Source organism: Microcaecilia unicolor, chromosome 4 (genome assembly GCF_901765095.1).
Source record: "Microcaecilia unicolor chromosome 4, aMicUni1.1, whole genome shotgun sequence".
NCBI lineage: Eukaryota > Metazoa > Chordata > Amphibia > Gymnophiona > Siphonopidae > Microcaecilia > Microcaecilia unicolor.
Window position 1 is genome coordinate 347,513,141 of NC_044034.1, and position 22,596 is coordinate 347,535,736.

Genomic DNA, 22,596 nt, shown 5'->3' on the forward strand with positions numbered 1-22,596 from the left:
GAATAAATTTAAACAAACTATTGCAACTGGCAACAACATACTTTTCCTACAATTCGACATGTCCAGTGCTTTCGACATGGTTGACCATGGAATATTACTACACATCCTAGAATTCTTCGGATTTGGAGGTAACATGCTCAATTGGTTTAAAGGCTTCCTGACCACAAGATCGTACCAAATGATACCTAACTCGACTACATCAGCCCCATGGATACCTGAATGTGGAGTCCCTCAAGGATCTCCCCTCTCGCCGACCCTCTTTAACCTAATGATGACACCCTTGGCCAGGTTACTATCCAATCAAAACCTCAATCTATACATATACGCAGATGACTTAACGATCTACATCCCGTTCAAACATGATTTGAAGGAAATCACCAACGACATCAACCAATGCTTCCATATCATGCATTCATGGGCGGATGCATTTAAGCTGAAACTTAATGCATAAAAAACACAGTGTCTTATACTCACCTCACAACACAACACAAGCAAATTCACCACCATAAATACACCAAACTTGTCCCTTCCCGTCTCAGACACACTGAAAATTCTTGGAGTCACCATTGACTAAAATCTCACTCTTGAAAGCCACATGAAAATATAACCAAGAAGATGTTCCACTCAATGTGGAAACTTAAGAGTAAGACCTTTCTGCCCAAGGACCATCTTTCGCAACCTGGTACAGTCAATAGTATTGAGCCACCTTGATTACTGCAATGCACTCTACGCTGGTTGTAAAGAGCAAATCATTAAGAAACTTCAAACTGCCCAGAACACTGCAGCCAGACTCATATTTGGAAAATCAAAATATGAAAGTGCTAAATCCCTAAGGAAAAAGTTGCACTGGCTTCCACTTAAGGAACGTATCGCGTTCAAGGTATGCTCCCTAGTTCACAAAATCATTCATGGCCTATATGTTAGACCTGGTAGACTTACCACCCAGGAACGCTAAAAGATTATCCCGCACATTCCTTAATCTTCACTTCCCCAACTGTAAAGGTCTAAAATACAGACTAACGCATGCGTCAAGCTTTTCTTACCTTAGCAAGCAGCTATGGAATGCACTGCCACTTAATCTAAAAACTATTTATGAATTAACTAACTGTCGTAAATCTCTGAAGACCCACCTCTTCAACAAGGCATACCACAACGATCAATAACTGTAAATGTAAAACATCTCCATTTTACTTATACTCAGAATTGTTCTATGCTATCATGTCATCCATATTTTCTATGTAATCACCAACTATTATTTTCCAAACTGGAATGGCGAATGCCATAACGGTACAATGTAAGCCACACTGAGCCTGCAAATAGGTGGGGAAATGTGGGATACAAATGTAACAAATAAATAAATAAAAGCAGCAGATAGATTGAGAAGGATGAGGATAGAATAGAGACCTTTGGATCTGGCCAGGAACAGATCATTGGAGACTTTAGCAAGCGCTGTTTAGTTAAGCTTGGACGGGACTGGGGAGGAGGGTAAGTGTGAAAGCTATCAGATGATGGTCAGACAGGGGAAGAGTTGAGGCACAGAAACTGGAGAGTGAGCAGTTTGAGAAGAGGATAAGATCAAGACAGTGGCCATGCTGGTGAGTGGGGGCAGTGGAACACAGTTGAAGATTAAAAGAGGATGTTAAAGCAAGAAACTGCGAAGCATAAGAGTCAGAGGGATCATTAGCATGAATGTTAAAATCCCCAAGAATGAGGGAAAGAGATGAAGGTTCAAGAAAGAAGGAAAGCCAGGCATCAAAGTCAGTGAGAAAGGAAGAAAGGGACTTATCAGGGGGTCAATAAATGACTGCTACTCGGAGAGGCAGAGGAGCAAATAGACGGATGGAGTTGGCTTCGAAGGAAGAAAAACAGTAAAACTGAGGTGGAAGAAGAGGTTGAAATCTACAAGAGGGTGAAAGTAATAGCCCGACACCACTTCCGCGGCCAACCGAGCGAGGAGTATGGGAGAAAAGATAACCTCCATGGCATAGGGCCGTGACTGAAGCAGAGTCTTCAGGATAAAGCCAAGTTTCAGTTAGGGTAAGCAGATGGAAAGTACGAGAGATAAAGAGGTCATGGATGTAGGAAAGTTTGTTACAGACAAAGCGGGCATTCCACAGAGCGCAAGAGAAAGGCAGGGAAGAAGGGGGGAGGAGAGGAACAGAAAATAGATTGGAGATATCACAGTGTGACCTGCACAAATAGGATGAGAGCTGATGTGGAGGACCAGGATTGGAATTAATGTCCCCAGCGGAGAGCAGGAGAAGGAGCAAGAGATTACGGAGAAGAGTAGGAGAGGTATGACGACAGCGACGAAGGCGAGATGTGCTCAGATAGAAAGGAGATGGATGAATGGAAGGAAGGAAATGTTGAAGGTTGAGAGCTGAGAAAAAGGAAGAGGGAAAAAAAGAGATGGTGAGATGATGAATACAGAGGGTGGACAATGTGTTCCTGCAGTGTACAGTGATTTCAGATGGAGAAACAGATTAGGAAGGGACAGTACCAAGAAGAAAAAGTGTACTGGAGCCATAAGTAGTAACTGGGAGAAAAATAAATGTAAAGAGAAAATGCCTCGTGCGCCGTCACCTAGAGCGGAGACCCTGAGTGGATTGGAGTGGACCTGGGAGTCACACCAGAGAAGGCTTGTAAGGATATGCAGATGAGCTGCAAGTCCTCCACAGCACCTGAAAGGCAGCCGGTGGTAGAGCTGGGCACCTCTCAGCCGAGGAAAGGCTTACCAGGGGTTAAGCCAAAGCCAGCATTCCTCCCCCTGAAGGTCGCCTGATCCTAGCCAAAAAGCACCTGGAGCGAGGGCCCTGGGAAGATCAGGGTGGACCTGGGAGTCACCTCAGATACAGCTGTGAGGATATGCAGAAGGGCTGCAAGTCCTCCACAGCACCTGGTGGGGAGCGCTGGGCACCTAGAGCGGAGGACCTGAGTGGATCAGAGTGGGCCTGGGAGTCACCACGGAGAAGGCTGTAAAGGATATACAGATGAGCTACAGGTTCTCCACAGCACCTGAAAGGCAGCCGGTGGTAGAGCTGGGCACATCTCAGCCGAGAAAAGGCTTACCAGGGGTTAGGCCGAAGCCAGCATTCCTCCCCCTGAGGGTCGCCTAGGCAAGGGCACTATCACCTCTTTTTTTTTTTTTTTTTTTTTTTCCCCCCCCCCCCTGCTGGTTATCCCTTTCTTTATGCACCCAAGCATCCTTCTGATTTTGACCGTCGCTTTTTCTACTTGTTTGGAAGCTTTAAGGTCATAGACACAATCATGCCCAAGTCCCTCTCTTCCTTCATACACAGAAGCATTTCACCCCCTATATCAGTGGTTGGCAAACCGGGGCTCGCGAGCCACTTGCTGTTCTTTGGCCCCTTGAGTGTGGCTCTTCCACAAAATACCATGTGCGGGCGCGCACGTACAGTGCGATTGAAACTTTGTGGCCCATGCGCAGAAGTTGGTTCCCCCACCAGCGGCACTTTCCCCTCCACTCGCTGATGTTCTGTGCATTTAGGGGACACGAAGTTTCAGTCGGCCTGTACGCGTGGGGGAGGCGCACACGATTCATGCACGAGTTGAGTGAGCCAGTCAGCAGTCTCATTGTGCAGTGTTTAGTGCTAGTCACGTCCGCAAATCGCGCGCAGGTGACAAAAGTAGCTACTCGAAGCATAAAGTTACCTGTATTTTTCCAACCAGCTGCAAATCCTACAGGTATTTTTGTCATCAATTTAAGAATTGTAATTATTTTGCGTTGGCTTTATTATTATAAAATGAAACATTTTTTTAGGTGCCCTGTTTGACATGGCTACAAAGAAGAAGCATAGAAAAACGGAAGACGAAAACCGTGAATTTAGCAAAGTTAATAACAATGTACCTACCTATATAGTTTAAGTTTAAAAAATTTGGCTCGCAAAAGAAATTTCAGTCGTTGTACTGTTGATATTTGGCTCTGTTGACTGAGTTTGCCGACCACTGCCCTATATTATACCGTTCCCTCAGATTCTTGCGAGCCAAGTGCATGACCCTGCATTTTTTAGCATTAAATCTTAGTTGCCAAACATCAGACCATTCTTCCAGCTTCACTAGGGCCTTCCCCCTTTGGGGGTCCACCCTGTTGCAGAGTTTGGTATCATCTGCAAAGAGAGAAATCTTACCAGACAGCCCTTCCATAATATCGCTCACAAAGATATTGCTGCCTAACATGGGAGGAATTGTTGTAGACAGTACATTAATTTTAGGATTGCTGGTGAAGCTAACAGACTTTGTTTTCCCCAAAGTAAAATAATTACAATTCTTAAATTGATGACAAAAATACCTGTAGGATTTGCAGCTGGTTGGAAAAATACAGGTAACTTTATGCTTCGAGTAGCTACTTTTGTCACCCGCGTGCGATTTGCGGACGCGACTAGCACTAACCACTGCATAATGAGACTGCTGACTGGCTCACTCAACTCGTGCATGAATCGTGTGCGCCTCCCCCACGCGTACAGGCCGATTGAAACTTCGTGGCCCCTAAATGCGCAGAACAGCAGCGAGTGGAGGGGAAAGTGCCGCTGGTGGGGGAACCAACTTCTGCGCATGGGCCACAAAGTTTCAATCACTGTATGGCTAGTATTTCCTTTGAAGGTCATCCCAAAGGGTCTGAAAGGGAAGTTATCCCTAATCTGACCTATAGAATTGATGGCAACATTAGCATCCAGTTCAGTTTGATTAAAAGTCCTCTGCCTCCCTATTACATCTACTTGCCCTCTTTAAATATTCTTAGGTCATCTTTTTTTTTTTTGTCCAAATATTTAGTAGTTTACAATAAAAATAAAAAAGCTCTGTACATTATAGCTGCTTATCTTGTTTGAAAATCTCCTTCCCAAGGGTCCTACTGTTCGTGCTTCATAGTGATTTGTAACCTGTTGGTTATCAATAGAAATCAAACAAAATAAAACATGGAAAAGAAAATAAGATGATACCTTTTTTTTATTGGACATAACTTAATACATTTCTTGATTAGCTTTCGAAGGTTGCCCTTCTTCCTCAGATCGGAAATAAGCAAATGTGCTAGCTGACAGTGTATATAAGTGAAAACATTCAAGCATTACTATGACAGTAAAATAGATACCTTTGGAGATTCTACATGGAATGTTGCTACTATTGGAGATTCTACATGGAATGTTGCTATTCCACTAGCAACATTCCATGTAGAAGGCTGCGCAGGCTTCTGTTTCTGTGAGTCTGACGTCAGACTCACAGAAGCAGAAGCCTGCGCGGCCACATTGGTGATCCGCAAGGGCCGACTTCTACATGGAATGTTGCTAGTGGAATAGCAACATTCCATGTAGAATCTATAGAAATCAAACAAAATAAAACATGGAAAAGAAAATAAGATGATACCTTTTTTTTATTGGACATAACTTAATACATTTCTTGATTAGCTTTCGAAGGTTGCCCTTCTTCCTCAGATCGGAAATAAGCAAATGTGCTAGCTGACAGTGTATATAAGTGAAAACATTCAAGCATTACTATGACAGTAAAATAGATACCATTGGAGATTCTACATGGAATGTTGCTACTATTGGAGATTCTACATGGAATGTTGCTATTCCACTAGCAACATTCCATGTAGAAGGCTGCGCAGGCTTCTGTTTCTGTGAGTCTGACGTCCTGCACGTACGTGCAGGACGTCAGACTCACAGAAGCAGAAGCCTGCGCGGCCACATTGGTGATCCGCAAGGGCCGACTTCTACATGGAATGTTGCTAGTGGAATAGCAACATTCCATGTAGAATCTATAGAAATCAAACAAAATAAAACATGGAAAAGAAAATAAGATGATACCTTTTTTTTATTGGACATAACTTAATACATTTCTTGATTAGCTTTCGAAGGTTGCCCTTCTTCCTCAGATCGGAAATAAGCAAATGTGCTAGCTGACAGTGTATATAAGTGAAAACATTCAAGCATTACTATGACAGTAAAATAGATACCATTGGAGATTCTACATGGAATGTTGCTACTATTGGAGATTCTACATGGAATGTTGCTATTCCACTAGCAACATTCCATGTAGAAGGCTGCGCAGGCTTCTGTTTCTGTGAGTCTGACGTCCTGCACGTACGTGCAGGACGTCAGACTCACAGAAGCAGAAGCCTGCGCGGCCACATTGGTGATCCGCAAGGGCCGACTTCTACATGGAATGTTGCTAGTGGAATAGCAACATTCCATGTAGAATCTATAGAAATCAAACAAAATAAAACATGGAAAAGAAAATAAGATGATACCTTTTTTATTGGACATAACTTAATACATTTCTTGATTAGCTTTCGAAGGTTGCCCTTCTTCCTCAGATCGGAAATAAGCAAATGTGCTAGCTGACAGTGTATATAAGTGAAAACATTCAAGCATTACTATGACAGTAAAATAGATACCATTGGAGATTCTACATGGAATGTTGCTACTATTGGACATTCTACATGGAATGTTGCTATTCCACTAGCAACATTCCATGTAGAAGGCTGCGCAGGCTTCTGTTTCTGTGAGTCTGACGTCCTGCAGGACGTCAGACTCACAGAAGCAGAAGCCTGCGCGTGGCCACATTGGTGATCTGCAAGGGCCGACTTCTACATGGAATGTTGCTAGTGGGACTCTGGGCAAGTCACTTAACCCTCCATTGCCCCATGTAAGCCGCATTGAGCCTGCCATGAGTGGGAAAGTGCAGGGTACAAATGTAACAAAAATAAAATAGATACCATTGGAGATTCTACATGGAATGTTGCTACTATTGGAGATTCTACATGGAATGTTGCTATTCCACTAGCAACATTCCATGTAGAAGGCTGCGCAGGCTTCTGTTTCTGTGAGTCTGACGTCCTGCACGTACGTGCAGGACGTCAGACTCACAGAAGCAGAAGCCTGCGCGGCCACATTGGTGATCCGCAAGGGCCGACTTCTACATGGAATGTTGCTAGTGGAATAGCAACATTCCATGTAGAATCTATAGAAATCAAACAAAATAAAACATGGAAAAGAAAATAAGATGATACCTTTTTTATTGGACATAACTTAATACATTTCTTGATTAGCTTTCGAAGGTTGCCCTTCTTCCTCAGATCGGAAATAAGCAAATGTGCTAGCTGACAGTGTATATAAGTGAAAACATTCAAGCATTACTATGACAGTCTGACAGGGTAATAATCTCCAAGAATATTGCCTCCTCCCTCAAAACACCCAGGGAGAATCTGCTACTGTACAAAAAGAAAAAATCCACAGACAGAATCCCGCTTGTAGTGACATACAATCCAGAGCTGGAAAAACTGAGGAAAATCATAAGAGATCTACAACCTATACTCCAGGAGGATGAATTACTGAAAGAGATATTCCCATCCCCACCAGTACTGGCCTTCCGACAGCCACCCAATTTAAAACACAAGCTAATCAGAAGTAAACTTCCATCACAGACTGAAAAGGAACAGAAGGGCAAACTTCCCTGTAATTTATCCAGTTGCAAACTATGCCAAAATATTTAACAGGACCCCAAAGTCATCCACAAAGGAAAGATATTCAACATAAAGGGATCTTTCACTTGCTCATCTTCCAATGTGCTATATATCATTCAGTGTAAAAAATGTAACGAAGGATGCTATATTGGAGAAACAGGCCAGATGCTTAAGACAAGATTCAATTTACATAAACATCACATGAACAATACTGGTGCCAGCAGGGTTCCCACGCCTGTTGGTCAACATTTTACAGGACCAGGACACTGTACCAGTGACTTCACAGTGAGAATCCTGAAAGGTAACTTTAAAACCATACAAGAACGTAAGACCTTTGAAGTCAGAATGATTGAATATTTTAACACCCAACAGAAAGGACTTAACAAGGATCTGGGGTTCCTAGCCCATTATAAACCATAAAGCTGTATGTCTCTGTTGATCACCCTCCCCTCACCTATCCACACTCACCCTGTTAGAATATCAATGATATGCTTTGATGTCCCCATGCATACCTCCTACCCACCCCCCTCCTCCCACCCTGTCAGACTGTCATAGTAATGCTTGAATGTTTTCACTTATATACACTGTCAGCTAGCACATTTGCTTATTTCCGATCTGAGGAAGAAGGGCAACCTTCGAAAGCTAATCAAGAAATGTATTAAGTTATGTCCAATAAAAAAGGTATCATCTTATTTTCTTTTCCATGTTTTATTTTGTTTGATTTCTATTGATAACCTTAAGAGTGGACTAACACGGCTACCACACTCCTCTACTTAACCTGTTGGTAAAATCGTCTGTCGTACCTGAAGATTGGAGGCTTTTCATGTTTCCCCTCATTTTCCTGTATGGTTGTGGGAAGAGCTTAGGAAACTAGAAGACTGAGCATCCAAATGGCAGATTAAATTTAATATAGATAGATGCAAAGTGATGCACTTTGGGAAGAATAATCCGAATCAGTTACTTGATGCTGGGGGTCCACCTTAGAAGTCAGCACTCGAGAAAAAGATCTAGGTATCAATGTAGACAATAGAATGAAAACTTCTGCCCAGTGTGTGGCGGCAGCCAAAAAAACCAAACAGGATGCTAGGAATTATTAGGAAACAGATGGTAAATAAGGCCAAGAATATTGTAATGCCTCTGTATCATTTCATGGTGCAACCTTAACTTGAGTATTGCATTCAGTTCTGGTTGCTGTATCTCAAAAAGATAGGCACTTGGTCCCTCAGCTATATGGTAAACTGTATTGTAGAAAATCATTAGCATCATATCTGTTATTTGAATGTTCTGATGCATGCTTATTAGGTGTACCGGTAGTGTTATGTTAACATATTATATCTCTGGTATTTGAATTCCAGTGCTGTTAAATGTGTATATTGATAACTGTTTCACTGTATTTCTATTATTAGGTTTCAAATTACTTTTTTCAAGTTTACCTCATTTATTGTATTGTTTATACTTGGCTATTTTACAATTGTTATGCTGTTAACAAAGTTGTAAGTTTTATGTTAAACTGTACCTGCTCTACACTGCCTGGGGTGAATCTCTTCATAAAGGCAGTTAATAAATCCCAATAAGTAAATAAATATAATGGAATTGGAAAAAGTTCAAAGAGGAGTGACAAAAATGATAAAGGGGATGGAACTCCTCTCATTTGAGGAAAGGCTAAAGAGGTTAGGGCACTTCAGCTTGGAAAAGAGATAGCTAAAGGAGGATATGATTGAGATCTACAGAACTAAGTAGTATAGAACAGGTGAAAGTGAATTGATTTTTCACTCTTTCAAAAAGTGCAAAGACCAGGGGACACTCAATGAATTTACATGGAAATACTTTTAAAGCAAATAGATGGAACATTTTTCACTCGAAGAATAGTTAAGCTCTGGAGCTCAATGCCAGAGTACGTGGTAACAGCGGTTAGCGTATCTAGTCATAAAAAAGGTTGGGACAAGTTCCTGGAGGAAAAGTCCATATTGAGATTTGACATGGGGGAAGCCACTGCTTGCCTTGGGATCTGTAGCAGGAATGTTCCTATTAATTGGGTTTCTGCCAGGTACTTGTGCCCTGGATTGGCCACTATTGGAAGTAGGATAATAGGCTAGATGAACCATCGGTCTGACCCCGTATGGTTATTCTTATGATACAACACTGTATTATGTGTAAACAGCCTTCCATACTACATACTTTTTCTTCTTTAGATTTATGAATAATCTTTCCACCTCATCTTAATTCTAAAAAGTTCATGCCTTCGGTTAATCTATCACTCATTCCTAAGAGTCATTACCCATTAAAAAAGGATCTTAATCATTAAATGTCAACTGAATTATTTTTGTTTTGCTAATATTGTTGCTGTGATTGAGTTTGGGTGGGAGTATGAACACTTCATTGCAAAGAGAAATATCTTTGTCCTTGTTACTTAACAGGCCAGATGCCTAAAAACTGTAAAACACCACCAGAGAGCACAGCCAATGATACTGATAAGCTAAGGTAAGATTATTCTCATTCTTAAATGATGTGTTCTATGTTAAGTAAATCTGCAACATATGTATTCTATGTGACATTAATCCTTCCTGCCACTATGGGTACAGCAAGGTTATTTTGAGGAGGAGGTGTTCTACAGTAGAAGTCCTGGTGACCTCAGGGGTGGCCCCATCATGACTTCTTTTTTTTTTTAAACATTTTCTCCTTCCTTTCTATCCAAGCTCGTGACAAAAAGGAGGATGTAGATAAGGGGAAGAACTAGATGCTTGAAGAATAAGGCATTTCTTAGTAGAAGAGAATGCATTTGGAAATGCCCACTTCCTTGAGGATGCCCTCAGTGAAAAAGGTTTTTGAAAGTGGCCTGGATGTCATTGACATACACTGTGTGGCCTAAATAGGAAAGATATTTGGTAGCTCTTCTTCAGCTCCTTTTCATCAAAAGTGAAGACCACTTGGCCTAATGGTTAAAGCAATGAGCAGAACCAGGGAACGCAGGGTTAAATCACACTTCCCCCATCTTTGGGTAAGCCTCTTTATCTTCTGTTGGCATGGGGTGCCCAATTAGAATTGTATATTCATTTATTAATATTAACCACCTTTTATTATGAGATTCATCCAAGATTCATATAGCATGTGTGGCTAGACATAGCAGTTTACATCATAAGCTCTCTAGGCCAATGTTTCAGCTGTCCATTCGAACTTGTGCTTAGTTTTTCCTGTTTGCAGGACTTTTGTCAGTCTCCATTGCCACAGTGCTCTTCTGCTCATCTCATTTGCAAATCTGTTAAACTTCATTTGTGTTGTGTGTGTTTCCTCCTTTTTCACTAGCACCTTCTTACTCGCTTTGAAATCTTGCCTTGCTCTCTTTTTGTGTTTTCAATACCTTTGCTCCAAAGGTGTGTTGGTGCATTACTCATTGCCTCCCTTTATGCTCATTCCCTTGTGCAGCATCTGGGACCATTCTCCCCTCCCCCCACCCACCCAGCTTGAGTGTTAATCATATCGTGTCGCGCCATCTTTTAAACCTGTTCTTTCTCTTGTATTTGCCCTTATTTATCTCTTTCTTTTTCTATTCATTCCTTATCCTTTGGTGTTTGTATGTTCCTGTCGCTCACCAACCCAGTCCTAAGTGTGTTTTAGTTAAGTGGGGAATAAATGTCATGAAAGAGACGAAAGCAAAAGACCAACATCAGTTTTCTATCTACTTCAGTAAAATTTACTGTCCTGAGCTAGCAGCTAATGCCTCATATTCTCTTTGTTTCGCTTTAACATTTGGAAATATGTGTATTATGTAAAGTTGATGGAGGTACTAAGCCTTTCCCCACTCTGTGTAACTGTAGCTATTTCTTGAACAGGATTAGTGTTTTCCTAAACATGATTAGCCCATGTCTCTTGTTGTAGGGAGCACACAGATCTGAAGAATGTGGACAGCAATAAGGCCAAACCCTTCAGTGAGTCTTCACAGGTAAGAGTGCAGTGGTAGAGAAACCATTTAATGGGGAATACAGCTGGTGTCGTGCTGAAGTTTCAGAATGTGCCATCTTGGCCCTGGTTAGGGGTAGAATTCAATAAAGAGTTTGACATGTTTGTTTTTGCTTTGCTTCGCTGGGTTTATCTCTGAATCATCTGCTTTTTTTCTGTCCAACATTGGACATTGACTACTACCGGTGGTAATTTCACCTGCTGTTTTTTGTTAGTTGTGCTTTAAACAAGTGAATTATAGAAATCAGTGCATAAAAGTAGGTTGCCAGAATTATATTTTAACAGTGAAAGCATTCTCCTTTAGATCATGGCCCTTGCTATATAAAAGCTCTATTTCGGGAAAACAGCAGGGAGTCACTTTACAGAGCCCTCCAGCAGCTGGAAGAAATAAGAGTCTCTGTTTCAGTCTAAAAAAAATCACAACTTTTAAACTTTCACTTTATCCAGGGCTTAGGTTCTGTGCTGCAGTTTACCCCTAGAAAAAAATCACAGGATTCCTCACAGTTCTGTAAGTAAAATTGTTAAAATTAAACCAGGGCCTCTATAGATTTTGTATCATTATACCCTATGAGGCTATAATTTTAGACGTGTCTGTTTAAAAAATATATTTTTTTAAAATATTGCACACTATCAATAGACTAAAATAATACAAAATGGCAAATACTCAAATATAAATGTTAACAAAATTGGCTCATTTTATACTTTTATACCCCTCTAAATCCCATAACCCCACACTGTATAAATAATACCCGAACTGTCAACTGCAGGTTGACTACAGCATAACATAATACCCCACCCCCACCGCTTTAATATTATTTTAATGTAGTACCACCAGCACCAGGAATCTGGTAATATTGCCACCATGAGATTCCTCCTGAGACATGCTATGCTATCCTAACCAGAGCTGCAGCCCTGCAAGGATAATGCTGAGCCTGCTACATTCAGACGGTGCTGAGTCACTCACATTCATACAGAGCTAACATTGCATTAAAAGTATAGGAAAGGGTCTTTTCCAAAGTCATAGCCTGCTCTTTTTTTATGTGATTACAGTGTTCATTTAGCTGCAGTAGGAAGTGGCCTTAGCCCTTAGCGCGCCCTTGCGTGGGGTTTTTACCTTGTCCTAAGACTATTTTTACCGCAGCAGTGAAATAGCCAATTTTCCATTTTTTTTCAGTTAATAGCCATGTGTTAATGTTATTTGCGCATGGCTATTAAAAAAAATTTAGCACATGAGCACTTACCAACACCTATTTTGTAGGCGGTAAGGGCTCTCGTGCTAATCCTGCACTAATCAGTGCAGGGTAATATAGCTGCACTATCTAATCACAGAAATGCCCACTCCACCCTAGAGTGGAGGAGTAGCCTAGTGGTTAGTGCGGTGGACTTCGATCCTGGGGAACATAGTTCGATTCCCACTGCAGCTTCTTGTGACTCTGGGCAAGTCACTTAACCCTCCATTGCCCCTGGTACGAAATAAGTACCTGAATATATATAAACCACTTTGAATGTAGTTGCAAACACCTCAGAAAGGCGGTATATCCAGTCCCATTTCCCTTTCCCTATTGGAGATTCTACATGGAATCCCTTGCAGATGCAACGCGGCCGCGCAGGCTTCTGTTTCTGTGAGTCTGATGTCCTGCACTTACGTACGTGCAGGACATCAAGACTCACAGAAACAGAAGCCTGCGCGGCCGCATTGCTGATCTGCAAGGGCAGGCTTCTATGTGGAATGTTGCTAGTGGAGGAGTAGCCTAGTGGTTAGTGCAGTGGACTTTGATCCTGGGGAACTGAGTTCGATTCCCACTGCAGCTCCTTGGGACTCTCACTTAACCCTCCATTGCCCCTGGTACAAAATAAGTACCTGAATATATGTAAACCGCTTTGAATGTAGTTGCAAAAATCTCAGAAAGGCAGCATATCAAGTCCCATTTCCCCCTTCTCAACATATCCACCCCCCCCCACCCCCGGCGGAAAAAGGAAAAACATTTTAGTGTGCAATTTGCACATGCATATCTCAAACTTACCAAAGGACGCCTGAGCGTGTCCCACGGTAAGCCATTTTAAGCCATAGCAAACACACACTAGTGCTTATCACAGCTTAGTAAAAAGACCCCTTAGTATTGCTTTTGTGTTCGCTGCGCAACATTGTTCCAGAAAACTCTGAGGAAGAACTGTTAGACTGCAGAGTTCTGACTTAGCAGACAGAACAGTGGTAGCCATTAAAAAAAAACCCAGTTGCTGCTACTATGGGAAGGAAGAAACTGCTGGTGATGTGCAGTACAGAGGGAATGGAGAAAAGGGAGGGAAGCAAAAGAAGCTGAAATAGAGCAAGTGGCAACTGTGCCATGATCCTGCAGCACAGTGTATATTATGTGGCATAGGTTCCTAACCTTTTATAGTTGCGTGGATCCCTTATTAAGAGTTCAGGGATCCCTTTTTCATTTCTTTCTGGACCCCTCCTCTCAGTGCCAAGTCTGTCTTGCTCCTCTTGGTCTCTTTCCTTGCTCATTTCAGGGGATATGCAATGTTTATTCTTTGCACCTGCTCCAAAGAGGGTTAGGGAAACTTCAAATGGAGCTTCCTTTCCTAAATCAGCTTGAAGCCTACTCTGGCTGTAGGGAGAGTCTCCACCAGTCACTCCCTCTTTCTCTCCAGTTGGTCTCCACCATTAGTGTGTCTTCCTCATCGTCTACTGATACTGTGCTTCCCAGGCCCTGCAGGCTGGTATTGTTTTCAGCACTTCTCCTTCCAGTCTCTATACATCTGTTTCTGATCACTATTCCCACAGTTGCTGCTGCTTCTGTCCCTCAGCAGCCACTGCTAATCCACCTCTACAGCATCCTCTGTATTTTGCTCACGTGGATGATAGAAACAGAGAAAACGATGGCAGATGAAGATGTATGGCTTGTATAGTCTGCCCATCCATAGCATCCAGTATTGCTTCCTCTCACTTAGAGATCCTATGTGTTGGAATCCAAATTCAAGAAAGCATGAGACAGTCTTTGTCTCCACCACCTCCGCCAGGACGCCATTCCATATATCCGCCACTCTTTCCATAAAGAAGTCTTTCCTCCTTTCACTTTCATCCTGTTCCCCCTCATTTCTGATCTTTCTTTTAGTAGAAGAAGCCATTGAGACATTTTTCTTTTCTCTGTCCTGTAATGGTCTCACAGACCCCCAGGGGTCTGCGGACAACAAGACAGGTCCACTGGAAATTGCCCTATGCAGAATTATAGCAATCTGGGACTCTAACTATAATTTCTTACTGGGAAACGAACATGTCAAATAATACTAAAACATTATGGAGCTGCTAGACTGATAAGAACATGTTTATCTTCTGGAAGCAGGATATACAGTGATGTGAAAACGGTTTTGTCCCCTTCTGATTTCCCCTATTACTGCATATATATTGTACTGAATGGCTTCTGAACTTTAAACAAAATGTAATATTAGGCAAAAGAACCCTGAATAAACACACAAATAAATGACATAAGTTAATAAACTCTTAAGGAACAAAATTATCCAGCACCTATATCACCCTTGTGAACAGGAACTGCCCCCTAAACTTATGATCTGGTTGCACCACCTGTAGCGGCAATAATTGCAACCAAATGCTTCCTATAATTTTTCACTTTCACATTGATATTAAGGAATCTTAGCCCACTCTTAACTGCTTTAATTCAGACACATTTGTAAGCTTTTGTGCATGAACTGCTCGTTTCGAGTCCTGCCACAGTATCTCTAGTGGGTTCAAATCAGGACTTTTAACTAAAAGAATCCAAAACTTTAATTTTGTTGCCATTCAAATGTAGACTTGCTTTTGTGTTTTGGATTATTGTATTGCTGCATAACCTTTGGCTTCAGCTCATAGACAGATGATGGGACATTCTCCTGAAGAATTTTCTGGTACCATGCAGAATACATGGTTCTTTCAATAATGACATGTTGTCCAGGTCCTGAGGCAGTGAAGCATTTTCACACCACCATGTTTGACTGTTGGAATGATGTTCTTATTGTGGAATGCTGTATTCGCTTTACGCTGAGAAATAATGGGACCTGTGTTGTCCAAAAGGTTCCACTTTTGACTCCTCTGTCCATAGAACATTATTCCAAAAGGCTTGGGGATCATCCAGGTGTATGTTTGCAACTGTGAAATGTGCATCAATGTTAGTCTTGGATGGTGATGGTTTCCGCCTTATTACTCTCGCATGAATGCCATTTTTGCCCAGTCTTCTTACTGTGTAGTCATGAATGCTGAACTTAGCTGAGGTTAGAGAGGCCTACTGTTCTTTGGTTGTTGTTCTGAGATGTTCTGTGACTTCTGGATGAATTGTTGCTGAACCTTGGAGTAATTTTGACAGTTCAGCCACTCGTGGGATGACTAACCACTATTCCAGGTCTTCTCTTTTTGGAGATAATGGCCCTCAACTGTGGTTCAGCGGAGTCTCAGACATTTAGAAATGGCTTTGTAACCCTTTCCAGGCTGATATACAGTGGGGAAAATAAGTATTTGATCCCTTGCTGATTTTGTAAGTTTGCCCACTGACAAAGACATGAGCAGCCCATAATTGAAGGGTAGGTTATTGGTAACAGTGAGAGATAGCACATCACAAATTAAATCCGGAAAATCACATTGTGGAAAGTATATGAATTTATTTGCATTCTGCAGAGGGAAATAAGTATTTAATCCCTCTGGCAAACAAGACCTAATACTTGGTGGCAAACCCTTGTTGGCAAGCACAGCGGTCAGACGTCTTCTGTAGTTGATGATGAGGTTTGCACACATGTCAGGAGGAATTTTGGTCCACTCCTCTTTGCAGATCATCTCTAAATCATTAAGAGTTCTGGGCTGTCGCTTGGCAACTCGCAGCTTCAGCTCCCTCCATAAGTTTTCAATGGGATTAAGGTCTGGTGACTGGCTAGGCCACTCCATGACCCTAATGTGCTTCTTCCTGAGCCACTCCTTTGTTGCCTTGGCTGTATGTTTTGGGTCATTGTCGTGCTGGAAGACCCAGCCACGACCCATTTTTAAGGCCCTGGCGGAGGGAAGGAGGTTGTCACTCAGAATTGTACGGTACATGGCCCCATCCATTCTCCCATTGATGCGGTGAAGTAGTCCTGTGCCCTTAGCAGAGAAACACCCCCAAAACATAACATTTCCACCTCCATGCTTGACAGTGGGGACGGTGTTCTTTGGGTCATAGGCAGCATTTCTCTTCCTCCAAACACGGCGAGTTGAGTTCATGCCAAAGAGCTCAATTTTTGTCTCATCTGACCACAGCACCTTCTCCCAATCACTCTCGGCATCATCCAGGTGTTCACTGGCAAACTTCAGACGGGCCGTCACATGTGCCTTCCGGAGCAGGGGGACCTTGCGGGCACTGCAGGATTGCAATCCGTTATGTCGTAATGTGTTACCAATGGTTTTCGTGGTGACAGGTCCCAGCTGCCTTGAGATCATTGACAAGTTCCCCCCTTGTAGTTGTAGGCTGATTTCTAACCTTCCTCATGATCAAGGATACCCCACGAGGTGAGATTTTGCGTGGAGCCCCAGATCTTTGTCGATTGACAGTCATTTTGTACTTCTTCCATTTTCTTACTATGGCACCAACAGTTGTCTCCTTCTCGCCCAGCGTCTTACTGATGGTTTTGTAGCCCATTCCAGCCTTGTGCAGGTGTATGATCTTGTCCCTGACATCCTTAGACAGCTCCTTGCTCTTGGCCATTTTGTAGAGGTTAGAGTCTGACTGATTCACTGAGTCTGTGGACAGGTGTCTTTCATACAGGTGACCATTGCCGACAGCTGTCTGTCATGCAGGTAACGAGTTGATTTGGAGCATCTACCTGGTCTGTAGGGGCCAGATCTCTTACTGGTTGGTGGGGGATCAAATACTTATTTCCCTCTGCAGAATGCAAATAAATTCATATACTTTCCACAATGTGATTTTCCGGATTTAATTTGTGATGTGCTATCTCTCACTGTTACCAATAACCTACCCTTCAATTATGGGCTGCTCATGTCTTTGTCAGTGGGCAAACTTACAAAATCAGCAAGGGATCAAATACTTATTTCCCCCACTGTATTTGAACAGCTTGGGGGGGGGGGGGTTCTAATCTCTTATGGAATTTCCTTTGATCATGGCATAGTGTTCTTGTAGAAACCTATGGTGGCAACTTCACTGTTACGGTAAGGTTCAATCAAGCCTGGCTATGTTCCGTCAGCTGGATCTAATTATCAATTAAATTTGCTCAGTTGGTTGAGTAAATAAAGGGGCAGTTACTTTTTCATAGGGGTAGTATGGGTGTTGGATAACTTTATGCAATATATAAGCTGTGCTGTGTTTACTCGAGTTCCCTTTGTCTAATATTACATTTTATTTAAAGTTCAGAAGCCATTGAATGTGACACAAATGCAATAATAGAGGCAATCAGGAAGTGGGGGGACTTCTTCACATCAACTGAATCAACTGTGTTAACTCAATGTAGCAGAAACAGTTTATACTATTAAAGATTTTTATTTTTGCTTTGATAGCTGATTTTAGAGAAAACAAAGTCCCTGATTCATGATGGGTATACGGCATTGCTTGATGAATGCTTCCGCAGCGCTGCCCAAGCCTTTTCAGAGCTGCTAAATATTTTATCTCCCACAATGCTACCGGTAAGATTGGGGGGTCTCACTTCCTAATTTGCTCCTCGCCTAATTGTTTGTAATGTTTAAGCTTACAGAGAACTAACAATATGTGCCATACTTTACTTGGTAAATACACGCCTACTGTGTGAATGAAAAGTTTATGAGAAACCATGCTGGTAGAGAACAGACTGAAAAAATATACTCAAAATAATCTCTTGTGGTACAGCATCAAGCTAAACAATGTAGTTGGAGAAAGGGAATCCACAGAGGCTGGTCATGTGGTTGCACTGTAGAGTATTTTTATTAACAGCTTGAAAGGTGGAGTAGACTTAGAATACCCTCCCACAATTTATGGATGAGCCCAAGATGAGGGGAATTGTAAAGTGTCCTGGGAAATAGGATTAGCATTCAAAAGGATCTTGACAAATTGGAGAAATGGCTAGAAATAGGATGAAATTCAAAGGGCGCACTGTACTACACTTAGGAGAGAAAAATGAAATACCCAAGTATACAATGGACAATGAAGTGATATAGGCAGTAGTGTAGTGTAGGATCCTGCAGTATTGTTAGGCTTATATTTTACTGAAATAGGTTCCAAGTTTATTAACCATTTGATATACCACCTATCAAAAATACCATCTGGTTGGTTTACAGTGTATATAATTCAAATAGAAGGTACCTAAAGGAAATTTAAGTTAAAAACAAACATAAATTATTATTATTAATTTTTTTTTTGTTCTATGTGTTTGCATTACCCAACTGTTTAATAGAATTGGATGGCACGGGTCAATTATTGAAGGATTTCTATAAAAAAAAAGTTCAAAGGTGTATTGAAAACCTGTCGTGCGTAGCAAATTGTTTCACTGTGTAGATGCTAGTATGCTAAAAACTGAAGAGAGAATAGATTCAAAACAAATCTGGCAATAGTATGGGACAAATAAAAGATGATGTTGGGAGGGAACAGAGGGAGCAAGTAGGCCTACAAGGTGTCAATATGTGATTAAAAAAAAAATAGTGGGGATCCTAATTTAAATATATACCAGTGTTGTACTTTTGTATGGAATTCTGGCCAAGACTGGTCGCCCTTTGTATCAGAGGAATGACATGACCCCAGTGATTTATTAACGCTTGTGATCAATTTTACTGCTGTGTTTTGAATGATTTTTAGCCTTTTTATGTCCTTTAATCTGAAAGCAGAGAAGAGGGCATTACAATATTACATTACATATGTTCTTATATTCCGCAAATACCCAATTAAGTTTTATATGGATTATATATAAAGAGATCCAGCAATTTCTGGAGAATAACAAGCAAAAAAAACCAATCATAATAAAATATAGTATTACAAAACCATCAAATTCAGATAACCTATCAACCAGTTAAAAAATCATTTGAACTAAGTAGGTTTTCAATGCTTTCCTTAAAGTGAAAATAACTTTGCAATGACCTGATTTCTAGCAGAAGTTCATTCCAAATAAGAGGAGCTTGATACATAAGAGAAGCTGTATGACTACTACATTTCAGGCCTTTTGGACTAGGAAAATGTAATTGTACAGCATCATGAATGCAATATTTTGAAATTTGTAAATTGATTAAATCAACATAAAAACAGAAGAACAGAGTCCACGGAGTCGAGCAAACACAAACACAATGAGGATGACTTAAGAATATGTGGACTTTTTAACATCATCCAATCTTTATTCTTAAGTCACCCTCACTGTGTTTGTGTGTGTGATTGATTAAATCATACATGTAAGCAGGCGCTAAACCCATACAGTATTTTGTAAACAGTCACAGCCCTTAAAACAAAACCGTGCTTCCATTGGAAGCCAATGGAAAAATTAGTTCTGAATTTTCTTTCCTTTAGTTCCAAAGGATCAGTCCAGATTAATGGGTTATGCCCATTTGCCAGCAGGTGGAGAGAAAGCACAAATCAGTGCTCTGTATCTGGTCCTGTGCAGCCAACTTTATTCAATAGCAAAGCAGTGGAAGTGTCTCTGAGAGAAACGGAAAGGAATAAACTCCTGCATCCTTTACTAACTGAGTAAATTGAAGAAAAAGACAAAGTCCAAACTTGTGCCTGGGAACCAGCAACCCGTAACTATGTACAGAAAACACAGCAAGCAAGCAGAAAAAGGGTAGGTCCTGGACTGATCCTTTGGGCTAAAAGAGAGAATTATCAGGTAAGAACTCATTTTTCCTTCCATTACATCACCAAAGGATCAGTCCAGGCTAATGTGATGTATAAAAGCAATCCTCAAGTAGGGCAGGAGCAAGATGATGCAGTGGCGATAACTCTAGCTCCAAAAGAAGACTCCACTTTAGCATCCAAATCCAGATGATGATGCCTCGAGAAAGTGTGACAAAAAGCTCATGTAGCTGAGTGACAAATCTCTTACAAAGAGATGGCTTGAGATTCCACAAAGGACGTAGAAAGAGAGTGAGTAGAATGAGCTTTAACATTCAGACTTTCCTGAGAGTAAATACACCGAAGAAATAGTGTCTTTCGATCAGTGTGCCACAGTAGGTTTAGAAAGTTGCAAAACTTTCATAGGACCTGAGAACAGGATAAAGAGATGGTCAGAACGTCTGAAATCATTAGTAGATTTCAGATACCTGATAAAAGTTCTCTTGACATCTAAAAGACGCAGAGAAGAGTATTTCTGAGCCGTAATCCTCCTTCAGAAAAGATGGGAGGAAAATTGTCTGAGGTGGAAATGGAGGCACTGTGCAGGCAGATACCCCAGCTCAGGAAATCTTTAGAAAAGGATCTCTGCAAGATAAGGCCAGGAGCTCAGAAATTCTTCTAGCCGAGGAAATGGCCATCAGAAAAATGGTCTTTATTGTAAGGACCTTGATAGTAGCCTGAGAGAGAAGTTCAAAGGGGGCTCTCTGCAAAGCTTGAACTAATTTAAGATCCAATGGAGGTCAAAGCTTGCGGAGAGGAGGTACATTTTCTCATAGGGGTGATACAACATGATGAGCTGCAATAGAGGAGTGTTGAACATGACCTCTGTAGCAAGCTAAGGCCACTGCCTAAATTTTCTAAAGAGTTTCGAGATAATTCCTGTTTTAAACCATCCTGTAGAAAAGGCAAAAGTTGAGGTAAGGAAGCCTGTAGGGGAGAAGTATTCCCTTGTTTTGCCCAGCTTACAAAGGTCCTCCAAACCATAGCATAGGCTGTGGATATGGATTTCTTTCTAGCTTGCGGCAATATAGTTATTATGTCTTCTGAATGGCTTTTTTCTGAGGTGAGCCCTCAAGAGCCATAAGACCAAAGTGAGAGGGATCCTCCATGAGAGTCAGTCCTAGATGCAAGAGACCTTTCTATACGGGAAGGTGTAATGGAGGCGCTCTCTGTAGATGAACAAGATCCACAAACCATGGACATCTTGGCCAATCCAGTGCCACCAGAATCACCCGTCCCAGATGGAAAGCTATGCCTATGCACCAGAGAGTTCTGCTATCTTCGGCCATGGTGGAAAGTTCTAAAGAAGGCCCACTGTGAAGACTGAACCAGAGCTTAGACTCCCAAAGACCCCGTTTCCCTCCTGCAACTGAAGAAGTTATGGACCTGTGCATTGGCTTTGGTAGCCATCAGATCCAGAATGGGAATTCTCCCAGTGGAAGATAATGCGATTGAATATCTCCTTGAATGGTTGCCATGCCCCGGATTGAGCGACACACTGTTGAGGTAATCTGCTTCTGTATTTGACTCCCGCAATGTGAGAGGACGGCGGTAGGGGAATGTTAACATCTGCCTATTGAAAAGCAGTTGAGTCTTCTTGACAAGGGGAGCACTCTGGAGCACTCTTCATACTCCCCTGCCTGTGGACATAGGAAACAGCCATCATGTTGTCCGAAAATACTGACTGGCTTGCCTTTGAGTGGAGCAAATGCCAGAAATGCCTTTGTGATTGTTTTGAGTTCTATCTTGTTGATGAACCGAGAGACCTCTACCTGAGACCATGATCCCTGTGCTGTGCGCTCCCCAACCTGAAAGGCTGGCATCAAACATGATTAGCATGCAAAGAGGAAGGCCAGCTTGGAGATTTTGAGGCACAAGCCACCAGGCCATGCTTGTACTGGTCTGGACAGACCAGGGAATCCGAATCTCATAGTCCTTCGAAATTGGAGACCAGTGACTCAGTAGAGTAGGTATGTGGATAAGGAGACGATCTTGCAGAAGTTACAGGCCCTTCCTTCATTGCAATTTCAGGATGCCTTGGTTGCAGTTTATCAAGATTTATCAGCTTTTACTTTGGTTAAGAGGTGGGAATTCAAGCCTGTTTTGAAAATACTTTGGAAGGAACAGATTTAATATTGCTGGCTTCCCCCTAGCTCTCAGTTTTCTACTTCAAGGAGCTTTGCACAGAGTCGAGACCAGATGAAGCTTGTAAGTTGCTGCAGGAGGCAGGATTGGCTAAAACCTCTTCACCTGGGCCTAACATGGCCTCTTCAGTGGTGGCTCCAAAGTCTAAACACTGGGCTAGGGCGCCCAGTAAAGGAAAATGCCTCCAGCGCCACT

At 41.9% G+C, this 22,596-nt stretch overlaps 1 protein-coding gene across 1 annotated transcript in view; it reads left to right on the forward strand.

Annotated features, from left to right (window-relative positions):
- Window positions 1-22,596, forward strand: part of LOC115469500 (E3 ubiquitin-protein ligase TTC3-like) — a 299,116-nt gene that overhangs the window by 99,847 nt on the left and 176,673 nt on the right. The window contains exons 14-16 of the mRNA XM_030202218.1: window positions 9,898-9,961; window positions 11,357-11,420; window positions 17,970-18,095. Coding sequence (XP_030058078.1) covers window positions 9,898-9,961; window positions 11,357-11,420; window positions 17,970-18,095 — 254 coding nt within the window. The remainder of the gene's footprint in view (window positions 1-9,897; window positions 9,962-11,356; window positions 11,421-17,969; window positions 18,096-22,596) is intronic.